The sequence below is a fragment of the Pseudophryne corroboree genome, chromosome 6, assembly GCF_028390025.1.
Source record: "Pseudophryne corroboree isolate aPseCor3 chromosome 6, aPseCor3.hap2, whole genome shotgun sequence".
Classification (NCBI taxonomy): Eukaryota; Metazoa; Chordata; class Amphibia; order Anura; family Myobatrachidae; genus Pseudophryne; species Pseudophryne corroboree.
This window is the reverse complement of record NC_086449.1, coordinates 723099668-723113615: the sequence shown is the minus strand read 5'-3', so window position 1 is coordinate 723113615 and position 13948 is coordinate 723099668. Positions and strand designations below refer to the sequence as shown.

General features: G+C 46.5%; 1 protein-coding gene across 4 annotated transcripts in view; it reads left to right on the top strand.

Annotated features, from left to right (window-relative positions):
• LOC134933306 (matrix metalloproteinase-21-like) overlaps positions 1-13948 on the top strand; it is a 105607-nt gene that overhangs the window by 59313 nt on the left and 32346 nt on the right. For all 4 annotated transcript variants that reach the window (XM_063928412.1, XM_063928409.1, XM_063928411.1 and 1 more), the window contains exon 2: positions 6794-7113. In XM_063928412.1, coding sequence (XP_063784482.1) covers positions 6940-7113 — 174 coding nt within the window. In that variant the 5' untranslated portion in view covers positions 6794-6939. The remainder of the gene's footprint in view (positions 1-6793; positions 7114-13948) is intronic.

Sequence of the window (13948 nt, the reverse complement as noted above, 5' to 3'; positions counted from 1 at the left end):
GTTTTACACAGAAACGTACATTGTATTTTTGTTTTCTTCTTCTCCTTCTTCTTCTTCTTCTTCTTCTTCTTCTTCTTCTTCTTCAGTTTATCTATGGTTTAGTTTATCTATGGTTTGTCTATTGATTAGAGCAGATGACACTTTTGTGTGTTGTGTGACAGATTAGGTTATTATAAGACTTGAAGAGGTATATTTACTTAGTGTGTTTTTTTAGAAGTGGAGATGTTGCTCATAGCAACCAATCAGATCCTATGGGGTGAATTCAAATGTTTGAAAAGTCAGTTGGGTGTCTGTTTTTTCCTATTTAATAGACAGGGGAAAAAACAGACACTGAACCGACTTTTCAAACATTTGAATTCCCCCCTATATATCATTTATCTAGTACCTTCTAGAATATAATAGTCAGAATCTGGTTGCTAAGGGCAACATTTCTACTTATAAAAAAAACACACTTTATTAAATGCACCCCAAAATGTTAGCATTTTGTGGGTCTGTGGTTCTGAGATGATAAAGTAGATAAATGTAACATTCTATGTTAGATTGATAGAAAAATAAGGCGTTTACCACTGTCTTCTGTTATTTCACTTATGCTCTGAATAATGAGTTGTTTCTTTGATGCGCTGCTGCATATTCATCGTTCCATGCTTAAACTATATGCGTACTACAAATGTTACATTAACATTAGTCATCACACATTACAGTACTGTAGGTCTGTTATAATTAATCCTACTTTTATCAATGCAGTAAGCTGAATAACTATGTTCTCAGTAGTTTTTGCTTTGTAATGTGGCATTTTTATTAACATTATAAATATCTTCTAGCTTCTATGTTGCTTTTCTTATGCTCCTCTAGTGTTCCAGATGGCAGAATTCCCATACAGTCTTCATCATAGAAATAATTGCTAAATTTAAAAATGAAAAATTATTAAGCATTTAAGTTTTAGGGGTAAATGCAATAGGGTGCGAGAAGCTGCAGGTGCTGAAATGCCCGTAATTGTAACGCTGCAATCAAAACCATGTTGGTTTTGCCTTGTAAATAATTGCCTCTTTATAAATACGGGTATTCCTGCACAAACTGAGACACCTTTGGCTTCCCGCACCCTATTGCATTTACCCCTAAAACTTAAATGCTTAATAAATAATTATGATTTGATTGAAGGGTCTGTAATCCCATTGCGTAAAGTAAAATACTCTAGCAAAGGGTATGGACCGTAAGTAACTACTGTAAGATGTTTAACCTCCAGAGGGACTATTTCATTCTGTGCAATGGCTGCTATGTGCGTTCCAGAATTTCACAGCCAAGCCAACATCACTGATTTTGCCGCATACCTCATAGAGGTGCGTGAGAAAATCGGAGTTGTTTGCCTACCTAATATATGGTAATGAAACTAATATATGGTAATGTGTGCATCCACATGTCACAACACGAAATAACAGGATCCGATTGGTTGCTATGGGCCACATCACCAATTCTCTGTTTTAGAAGCTTTAGTAAATTTACACCTATGTTTATAATAACGGCTATCTCGGTTGACACAACAATCTCATTTTCTAGCCTGATAAACCTGCGGTTTGTGTAACTGCAGAGACTAGCGGTGACTCTTCTGTGATTTTCTGGTGGGTTTGGCTCTAGTCATACTTGCCTACCCTCCCGGAATGGGCGGGAGGCTCCCGAAAATCGTGTGACCCTCCCGGCCCCCCGGAAGGGGAGACAAGTCTCCCGATTTCAGCGGTCACCCCCTGCCCGGCCGCCCACTTAGCGAGTAAAGTGGGCGGTCCGAGCAGGCGATGACGCGATTCTTGTTGAATCGCGTCATCATAGCCACGCCCCCTGCTGTATAATGCCGATAATAGCGGCATTACACAGCGGGGGCGTGGCTTACATGACGCGATCAATCAGCCACGCCCCGGTTCCGCCTCTGGCCCGCCCCCCTCTGGACGTCACCTCACTTCCTGCCTGCCCTGATGAGCCGACCGGCTGCTCTCTCCCGGAGAGAGCAGCCCAGAAGTCGGCAAGTATGGCTCTAGTACATACGGCAGCTTGCTGCTTGTCAAAGAATTTGCTGAAAAGCTGCTGCTTAACCAAATTGCACTACATTACATTCCCCAAATATCTCTATTACTGCTGGTAGCAAAATAGTATCAAGAACAAAAATGAATTATCAGGGGATCAGCTGGAGCTCAAGCAGTTTTTGTGAATGCATTTGGTGAGTTCCTCAGAGACATGAAACAAAATGCAGATTGTATTAATGTTGGCAGAACCTAATGGATATTGATAGTTGTCAGTGAAGTGTGATGGAAGTCAGTCCACACGATGAGTAACTAAACCATGCCTGTAGATTTATTAACCGTCAGAAAACAGGATGCAGGCTAACACCGGGTTAATGCCGGAATGGTATGTATGTACACAGTGACAAGCATACAACAGATGCCCAGGTGCAGCCAGGAACATAAGGGGCTGGATTGAAATCCCCCCCCCTCCCAGCCGCAATCGCGCCCGCCGTCAGTATTTGAATGTTACTGTCTGCAAGTTAATTTGGGTTTAGGTGCTTTGCCCGCCTAAATCTGACTGTAATGGGCGCAACCAGCGCGATAACGGGGGCCATTTGAGTGTCATCCCTCTATCTCCTGTCACTTTAGACGAGAGATAGGAGGTGTGATAAGATTTGAATTCCCCCCATGGTGTTATAGTGTGCGCAGTGGTGTAGCACACTTTTATATATATATATATATATATATACAGTGGTGGTACAGTGTCAATAGCAGGGTCTTTAACTACAATATATAATCTTTGTACATGGAGGTGCTCAGGGGCACATCCTGTCTCCATGGATGATGGAGGAGAGAAGACAAGTGCATGAGCAGTAGCATATTTGGCCAGGCTCAGAGGCCGCACTTATGTCTGTGCACCTCTGTCTCTAAGGGGCCCATTTATTTTTGTATTTTTGCTTCTTAATGCCTGAAAACACCCATTTCAGGGGGTTAACCGTAAGTATAAAGTATCACCTGAATGTATCACAGAGGGACTGCAGCAGATATCGTCGATTCCCTCCATTCTTGCCGGCAGTCGCAAACCCCATAGGTTTCTATGACGGATGCGTTGCTGCCAGATTTACCAATTTACGGAATGCTAAGCATCCCGGTGGCTAGTCACTGCAGCTACCGCCATCCCGCTGTAGCCTATTGAATACACAATGCATATGCAGTTGGCAGAGGTATCCACAGAACCCTCCCCTCAATAATACATCGGTACAATCACATATTGCAATACAATCCTGAGCACTAATATTGGGGGTAATTCCAAGTTGATCGCAGCAGTAAATTTTTTTAGCAGGTGGGCAAAACCATGTGCACTGCAGTGGGGGCAGATATAACATTTGCAGAGAGAGTTAGATTTGGGTGGGTTATTTTGTTTCTGTGCAGGGTAAATACTGGCTGCTTTATTTTTACACTGCAATTTAGATTGCAGATTGAACACACCACACCCAAATCTAACTCTCTCTGCACATGTTATATCTGCCTCCAGGGGCGGATCCAGAAAAAAATTACAGGGGGGGCACCATAAGGGACGTGGCTTCGTTGGAATGGGCGTGGCTTCGTTGGAATGGGCGTGGTATTGCAGGAAAAGACTACCTTATACCCCAGTTTTGCAACCTGCACGCCCAGACGTTGGCCCCCACAGAAAAGAAAAATAATCCTGATTCATGCCCCTTACATTATTTGTCATTTTTCCTCCTTATAGTAATGCCCAGTATACATTATTCCACATACTGCAATGGCCCTTAGACATTATTCCACACACAATAATGCACATGACACAATATGCACACACTGTAATGCCCCAGACACATTATGCCACACACCGTAATGCCTGTGACACATTATGACAGGAATCGCAATGCCCGTTATACATTATGCTACACACTGCACTGCCCCTGATACATTATAGCACATACAATGTCTGGGACACATTATGCCACACACTGCAATGACCTTGAGACATTATACCACAATGCCCGTGATATAGTATACCATACACCGTAATGCCTGTGACACATACCGCAATGCCCGTTATACCCTATGCCACACACCGCAATGCCCGTTATATATTATGCCACACTGTAATAACCCTGAGACATTATACCACATACCACAATGCCCGTGATATAGTATATCACACACCGTAATGCCTGACACATTATGACACACACCGCAATGTCCGTGATACATTATGCCACACACTGCAATGACCCTGAGACATTATACCACATATCACAATGCCAGCGATAGAGTATACCATACACCGTAATGCCTGCGACACATTATGACACACACCGCAATGTCCGTGATACATTATGCCACACACGTAATGCCCATTACACATTAAGTCCTACAGTAAGGCTTCTAATTACTTTTCAAATACCTGCTCGTTGTCAGGGGTTTCATGCACTGGGTGTCATGCTCGTTGCCAGGGGTTTCATGCTCTTGGTTCCATGCACGGTGCCAGGGGTTTTCATGCTCAGGGTGTCATGCTCGTTGCCAGGGGTTTCATGCACTGGGTGTCATGCTCGTTGCCAGGGGTTTCATGCACTGGGTGTCATGCTCGTTGCCAGGGGTTTCATGCACTGGGTGTCATGCTCGTTGCTAGGAGGTAGTCCTTGTTGCTAGGGCTGTGCTCCCAGTGCCACATATGTCCCCAGTGCCAGATATTCCCCCACGGTGCCAGGTACTCACATGCCCCCAGTGCCAAATATAGCCCCCCCCCATGTGCCAGGTACACATATACCCCCAGTGCCAGATATTCCCCGACAGTGCCACATATGCCCCCAGTGCTATATATGCCCCCATTGCCACATATGCCCCAGTGCCAGATATTCCCCCCCCCAGTGCCACATATGCCCCCAGTGCCAGACAATGCCCCAGTGCCAGATATCCCTTCCCTGCCAGTTATTCCCCCCAGTGCCAGATATCCCCCCCCCCCAGTGCCACATATGCCCCCAGTGCCAGATATGCCCCCAGTGCCAGATATTCCCCCCAGTGCCATATATGTCCCCAGTGCCAGATATTCGCCCCCCCCCTCCCTGCAAATATGCCCCCAGTGCCAGATATTCCCCCCCAGTGCGTCCCCCGTCCCCCCCCCTTCCTCCGCCGCCACCGCTGCTCCCCCCGCTCCCCTGCTGTTAGGAGGGACACGGAGGGCACAGTGCTCGCCTCCCTGTGTCCCTCCTGGGTCTCCGGCGGCCGCGGGTCACTGTAATAAAGGAAGTGCTCACGAACGGCACTTCCTTTATGAGACCAGCGGCCGCCGGAGACACAGGAGGGACACAGGAGAGGCGCGCACTGTGCCCTCCGTGTCCCTCCTAACAGCAGGGGACGAAACGAGACCGCAAACTGACATGCGGACACTCGTCCGCATGTCAGTCTGCACTAAAAATGACAGGGGGGGCACGTGCCTTGGTGCCCCCCCCCTAAATCCGCCACTGTCTGCCTCCCCTGCAGTGCACATGGTTTTGCCCAACTGCTAACAGAATTCATGCTGCGATCAACTTGGAATTACCCCCATTGTGCGCGGAACGCATTGAATATGCAATTAATGATAAATGGGCACCTAAGGAATGGAGTCCTGGACCCTGCAGTCGACAGAGGGGAAGGCAGCATAGAGCACATTCTAGATATGGCCATTTGAGAGTTACCCATTTTTGGTCACCATAGATGGTATTGTCGATGGTGTACCTCAATGGTATAAACCAATGACAGGACAATCATCAATGGTTTCACCCACCAATGGTCATCCCTACAATATTACTAGCTGCGGGCCAATTAGAGATGGGGTGCGGAGCTTTACAAGTCGCATAGGGGAATGGAGCTAGGCTCCATGTCCTGGGACCAATTAAAAAATCAAAACAATGGGAGGCTCTGTACCATTGATGGTGGAGACCCTTTGGATCTCCGCCACCATCTATCATCAGTGGTCAATCATTGGCATATTGTACTTCAAAAGACACAATATGTCAAATGAGAGTGGAGCTCCTTTCTGTTCGTTATGTTGCTCAAAAAGGAACATAACGAACAGAAAGGAGCGCCACTCTCATTTGACATATTGTGTCTTTTGAAGTCTGTGTTTGAAAGAACGGTGGTATTCTTTTCTTTGTCATTTGAAGGCTGTCACCAAAACTCAGTTCTTAAGAGCGCTAAGAGTTGTCACCATATTTCTCAGGAGTATTGACATATTGTAGTCAACAATGGTCGATGGCTCACTCTAGCGCACTCCCCTCTCACCAATTAAAACATCTTAAAGCAACGAATATAGGCACATTGACATTGGCTAATTGTGTAGTTTTTTTGTAGTTTTTGAGGTCAAAGTATATATTGTAAAGCGATGTTCTTATCCAATATATAAAATTAATTGAAATGGATGGAAATGCCTCTTTGCTGATCATACATATTGGGGCTTTTCTGGTGTCAGTTACAGACCACAGCAAAACTATTCTCAGCAGTCATCAGATCTGGTCATTTGTGCAATTAGCAAATGACAATATAGGTGTGCCAAATATCTTGTCATTCAGCAGGCAAACCATATAACCAGTCCTATGCAGTACTATGTAAGACAAAACAGAAGCATGTAATGATATTCAGAGGGGATTATATATTGATGCTGGCGTTTATCCACACATATTATTTATTAGATTAAAGGGGGGACAGGGAAGAAACATGGGACAGGAGGAGTTACGTAAACCAAAAGGCAGGACCTTTGGCAGACTTGAGAACTTTATTATATTTTTAATCTCTTTCAGCTTTAAAAGAACGCCATCTTTAATGACTTCACAGAAATAACGCAGGGAGAACCTTTAGTGTATGAACAGTGCTGGACTACAAGTGACACGACAAGTGTTTCTGACGCTGATCACATGAAAACAGAAGACGGTCCTGTTCAACTGGTATGGAGCAAGCTGGCTGCCTAAAAACGGTGTCATCCCCGGTTACTGTCCTCTACCTGCTGTTCTTATTAGAGGGGACAGGCTCGGAAAAACTTTTCCACAACAGAGATCATTCGGATGTTGACTTACAAAATCACCCACAAGCGGATGCCATCTTGAGCCCTGAGGCTGCACAGGTATGAGCCAGCAGTACGAGGTACATAGGGGGTCATTCTGAGTTGATCGCTCGCTGCCGATTTTCGCAGCACAGCTATCATGGCAAAAATCGGCATTTATGCGCATGCGTATGCCCCGCAATGTGCACGCGCGACGTACGGATACAATGAACGATGTGATTTTGCACAGGCTCTAGCGAAGAATTACGTTGCACAGCCGGCCGCAAGGAGATTGACAGAAAGAGGGCGTTTCTGGGTGTCAACTGACCGTTTTTAGGGAGTGTTTGGAAAAACGCAGGCGTGCCAGGGAAAACGCAGGCGTGGCTGGGCGAACCCTGGGCGGGTGTGTGTGACGTCAAAAGCCAACCCTCCAACGTTAGAACCAACGCACACGAAGAGTAACTACAGGGCTGGTCTTGTTTTGCACAAAAAGATTTTGCAGGCGCTCTGCTGCACAAGCGTTCGCACTTCTGCTAAGCTAAAATACACTTCCCAGTGGGCGGCAGCATAGCGTTTGCATGGCTGCTAAAAACTGCTAGCGAGCGATTAACTCAAAATGACCCCCATAGAACATCTAGCACTGTTCTTCTGTAAGTCAGTGATAACGTAGAGCTCCCCCTGTTGTTTAAAAGGAAGAAGCTCACATAATTGGGAGATCTCATTTGAAAGATGAATGTATCTTTTCCATTAGACCCCGTTTAGGATGGTATCTGAATGATCGGTCAACAGTCAATAGGTCGACACCAAACGGTCAACATGCATATGGTTGACATGGTCAAAAGGTCAACAGGTTCAAATTGTCGACACTACATATGGCCGACATGAGTTTTTTGGGAATTTTTTTTTCAATGTTTTCAACTTTTTCAGAATTTACCATCCACATGACTGCAATTTGGGATGGAAACCTGTGCTGAGCGCAGCAGTAGTGGCGTGAGGCACCTTGCCCGCAGCACAAGCTATGCGAGGGGATGCGGTACACTAATTGGGGTTCCATGTGCTGGAAGCTAAAACCAATAAACATGAATAACTGATGTCGACATTTTCATGTGTTGACTATTTCTGTGTCAACCCTTTTCACACATTGACATTGTGCATGTCAACCATTTGGTGCCGTCCTAGACACTATCGACGTTTTCACAACTTAATATATAATAACCATTTAGGATCTCGGTGTAGTCTGCAACTCTTATATTTACTATGGAGAGTGATATGAAGTATATCGTTCTGTAGACAGCACTATTGCTAGCTGCAGGTCCTGAAGAGTCTCTGCCTTATAATACACTAATCTAATATGTATAATTATATCCATATGTCTTCATTGTGTTAAAATTTCAATGGGGTTCATCTTCATGTACTAAGGGACTGATTCAGAGATGTTTGCAAATGCCGTTGCAGCTGTGAATCAGTACGCAGCGGCTTCGCGAAAATATGCAAATGTGGCCGGGATTTGTATTGAGACGCCACTGGCGGAGTCTCTGAACTGCCGCTTGTGTACAAAGATGCAGCCATATATGCACATCGGTCAATAATAGGTCTTCTGAGTAAACCTATGGTGATGCAGCAGGTCTGTCAGAACTAAGATGCGGGAGACATGTAAACTGTGTATGGTATCACAGTCTCAAGCTGTGATCGCACATGGGGCTGCATTCAGATCCCAAAGGATCTGCTGCAGTTTGTGCAAAGTACCTTTGGCCGGTAGTTTGCGAATGCACAGGATCCGTACTGCGCATGTGTCCTGTGTCGCCGGCTGTACTACAGCTGCAGACAGGAGGAGGGAGCTGGAGATTTCCTGGCCTCTTGGAAGGAGCTGCAGCAACTGGCTTGCGTGAAACTCGTGGGTTATCCAACTGGCCGATGATGTTTCAGGAGATCCATTGTTGCAGCAATGGATCACACGTGCATGCAGGAGGTGCTTCCAAGTAAATGGCAGCGCTCCAATTACAACTGAAGGGGAATAACTGGGCTGTAATAGGGCTTTCCCACTTTGGTACAGATCAGAACGGGTCATTGGACTGGTGAGCTGTGCAGAGCTGAATGGAAAAGTAAATACACCAGGCACATCACCTGCACCAACTTTAGGTTGGTGCGAATGCTCCATGATGATGATGAGTAGAGGAAGGGGAGGAAGCACTGCATAGATGTGTACAACTTTCCCTATACACGCAAACTGGGTGCAATAATGAAAGATTTATGTTATGACTTCTGCTCTTTTTGCCATGTATTCAGACCCATACCGCTTATAGCAGAGATTTTTAACCTTTTACAACTCGCAACAACCTGAACAAGATTTAAATATTGCCAAGACACACTCAAATATAATGGTGATGCAGGGTGCAGTTGCGTGTCCTAGGATGTCATGTCTCAGCTTCTCCATAGGTAACGCCTGAGCCACATCTGAGAAAGACAGAAGAGCCCAACACTGCCCGGGCCCAAAATTAGAACTGGCTCTGCAACCACTAACTCCACCAGTATTGATCGTTCCAGGGCCTCAGTAGCGGCAAAACACTGATGGGCCTGACTCTGCTTCTATGGCGGCACACCTGGAGACTGCTCAGGGCACACTAGTGTGCCACGGCACAGTGGTTGAAAAACACTGGCTTATAGGATGGGAGCTGAGTGGCTCTTGTCATCCTAGAATGATACAAGTAACACTATTCATTTATTGTAAATGCACAGCGGTTTCAATGATAACCCAGAAAGCAGACTGTTACTAAGCGCAGGCAACACAGCCACCCGGTGCAGGTACAGTATTAGATGCCAGAGCACCGGTAACAACATGTACATGTATGCTATGACCCAGGCACCAGCTTAGCATTGCTTAAGCATTATGGGCCTGTTCAGAGATGGAAGGAAATGTAATGCTGCACGCAAGCAGAATTGTATTTCCGTCCGATCTGAAGGAGGTTAGGAACCTTATTCAGAAATGGATGCAGATCGCTGCCTACACAGCCAGATCTGCATTCCTATCCTCACATGCTGGGGCCCTCCCGACCAATCAGAACTAAGGTTGACCCCTGGCAGTGCAGCCTGGATGCGCTATCAGGCGGTCAGCCGCCATTTTTTTTATCATAGCAGCTTTGCGTGACATCACACAGCCTCCCCGAAAACGGTCCCAGCCCGTCCCCATTCGGCTCCCCCCCCCCCCCAATGCCGCATTGCCGCCAGGGGATGCGGCCGCAATGTGTAAGTCCGCTCAGTCACAACGCGGCCACTGCACATGCGCAGTTTGCCTCCACCTGCACACTGTGCTGCGGGCCACATTAGCAGCAGGGTCTAAATGACCCCCTAGATCAGCTGCAGCAGTGGGGACTGATCATCAACCCTCTGACCCATGCTCCACTCTTCTGCGTTAGGAGTGGGAGAGGGGGGAATAATATTTTGACACTTTGTGGTAGGGGGTTGGGTGAGGGAAAAAAGTTATATTGACCATTGGATGGGGAAGGGGTCTTATACAGACATGGGTGGGGAGTACTAAAACAGGGGGGCCTATGAACACATAAGGGTGGGGGTGGGAACGTGCTTGTGGGGATCAATCACCTCTAGAGGAGTGGGGGATATTGCCACTAGAGATCTGCTGCTGCTGAGTATCTATAGATACTGGGGGTGGGTTATATTTTGCAATGGGGGCCTATGGACTTGGGGGGGGGTGAGATCCCCTCAGCATTTTTTATTTTTATTTTTGAGTTAAATATAATATTTTGTTTTTAACTCTTAGCTTAATTACATTTTTTTTAAATTAGTCAGTTAAGGGGTTAAACACGCTCTGTTTGCCTTCTTACATAGGGCCTAATTCATGTTTGTATGCACATGCCTACACAACTGCGATTGTTTAGGCTGTGAGCTTGCTATAGACACCCACAGGAGCCATCGCAAAGTTTTTAGCAACTGTGTACACATATGCAGCATCGATGCAATAACGAGGAACGTCTACCCCAAGTGAGCCTATGGTGCCGCAGACTGGCTGCAGCAGTAGCGAAGTTGGCGCCATGTTTCACGCACGATCGCAACTGAAGGCAGATACACACCCTGAATACGGCAGTGACACGCCTGCGTTTTTGCCACCACTTCCCGTTACCTCCCCCAAATGCTCCCATCCTGTCAATCACACTGTGTTAAAAATCTCACTGCGAGCAGCATCACAAAGGTACCTTGGCACGTGCGCAGTGCAATTACTATTAATAATCGCTCAGTTGCGTGAACTTCAATATCACGTACAAACATGAATTATACCCATAGTTGGCTTGGATATGGCTGTAGAAAATAAAGAGGGCAGGGTATAAAAGCAGCACAGGTTATTATTGGAAGGGGGGGGGGGGTAGAGTATGCAGAGCTGTGACAAATGTCTTCCCAAATGTTGTTTTTTTATATATATATATACATCATTTAAATGTATAAAGCAGCAGCATCTGAGCATAAACATGACGGGCGCAGCAGAGTAAACATCCTCTTCACACATCTCCACCAAGCACGGAGTGGGTGTAGTGTGCCGAGACATTGCATTAATCTCCCATATCTCTTACACTTCCACAGTAATTATCTTTGATAACAGCCATGGACCCATAAGGCCACCCAAGTAAAAAACCTGAGGAACAAAAGCATCTTTTGAGACTTAGAATTGCTGATCAACATGCAGCATGTTCATATTCATGGTCAGATATACTGGTGGGTTCAAAAGCAGTCATAGGGGCACATGCAGTTAGTTATTGGGCGGCTAAAGCTCTGCTGGAGCTACTTAATCACTGCTGCTACCTCGCACAGTAAATCCCAGAAGGTGCAGATTTTTCCACATTAAGGGGATTATTCAGATCACATCGTTAAGTGTTGCAACCGCAATAACCCTGGCGGCAGCAGTGCACACGCCCAGGTACCGTCCTGAGCGTGCGCTGCCACCAAATGCGTTTGGCTCGCAGTAGGTGCTGGGTGGGGGTGGGGTGGAGCGTTGCGGGCGTGGCGCGGGGAAAACGTGGGTGAGTCAGAGGCATTTTTCGGGGTGGCATCACACACAGCTGCTCTGATCTAAAAAAATGGCTGCAGGGGGTCATCCACAGTTGATGCGACCACTGGGCAGGCCATTCTGCATGCTGGGCTGCCTTGCTCTGTGATGGGCGGCCCCCAGCATGTGAGAGTAAGGATTGAAAATTCTGCTTTTTAGCAGAATTTGCAATCCGTACTGAATAACCCCCTATGCAGGTTGAGTAGCAGATTCTGCAAACAAGCAGAATCAGCTACTGTTCCTGTAGCATGCTAGGGGCCGCCCGGTACCGGAAAAGGCAGTCCAGCATGCTAACCGGCGGGCAACAATGCGAACGCAGAACAATTGCGGCAGCACCGCTGAGGTAGAAATTAAGAATGACCCACTGCATATGCAGCTAGGCTGCGTATGCAGGCAGACCACCGCCATTTTTCGTGTTGCAGCTGCCCCAAAAATGGTCTGGACACGCCTCTGTTGTCCAGACCATGCCCCGGCAACGCCGTGTAGATGCCTCCTGGCAGCCGTCAATCAAATTACATTTGCATCCTACAGGGATGCAATCGCAATGCATGAGTCTGTGGACTTTGCGCATGTGCAGACGCCGAAAAGCGTCCATTTGCATTTTTTGATAAATACTATAGCGTTGCAAGCTGAATGAGGGTCCTAAATGCACCCTCTGGGGCTTAATCTGTGGGGTAACACCAAAGCTCCAAGCACTTAACCTTTAATGTATGAGTTAACGCATGTTAGCAGCAGTCTTACCACACAGGGAGAGTTGTTACTAATTAAATAGCTACGGGCAATAAACCCAGAGCTACATCCACGTGGCAAGCACCATGGCTAACTGAATCGGCCCGAATTGCTTAGTCGAATCTTTCTATTACCAACACTAATAAAACAGTAGGCACCATTTTCCTAGGGCTTCCACCATTTGTTCAGCACAGCGCTATCATGGTACTTAACGTTAGTGGCCTGACAGTCTCCATAATGACCTATGTGCACCTCAGGAGTGAAGGACCTACAGCACTATGGACCAAGAAGCAGGATCACTCCCAGTATTATTGTGGTCTGTTAATGTGGATGGAAGACGAGAGAACACCTAGGCCCAACGCTGGGATCTGCAGGCATCATCCAACCTTTTTAATTGAATGCACAATTTTATTTGTATTAATAGTGTTCACTTTGGTTTTGGGCTACACACTCTACATCATACTTTCCAAATGTCCTGATCTAGGCAGGACAGTCTGGATATGAGGGTTCTGTCCCACTACCTGCACATGTGTCCTGTGGGTCAGAAGGTTGGGAGATATGTCCAGATCACTGCTACACAAAGCAGAAACAAGTGGTTGTTGTGCTTGCCTGCCGCTGGTTCCTACAGCAATGAAAGGGAGGTAAGGTGTGGACTAGCACCATCAAAGTGGTAGACAGGGTGTGGTCATGTCCGCGTCATGAGATGACCACAATGCCATACACTCTTTTGACAACATCAACACCACCAACATCAACACCATGTAAGAAGATACCGTCTTACATAGGGCCTAATCATGTTTGTACGTACATGGCTACACAGCTGCGATTTTTCAGGCTACAAGCTTGTTATAGACACCCACAGGAGCCATCGGCAACTGTAGAACACTGCCATTATTGTCTGTAATGTCAACTCTGTGCATTTTTTCCAAGCATTTTAGGATTATTATGGTCCTTCAATTGTGTCACGATCCGGGTATCTGGACGCCATTTCTTACCCATCAGATGCCTCCTAAGGCTGGCTCAGCGCTCCAGGACCGGATCCCATCTGTTATCCTGATGTGTACATTCCTGTATCCTCTCCTGTCACTCTGGGACGCTGTCACAGTAAATGCCATATTACACCTGGCATGGCGT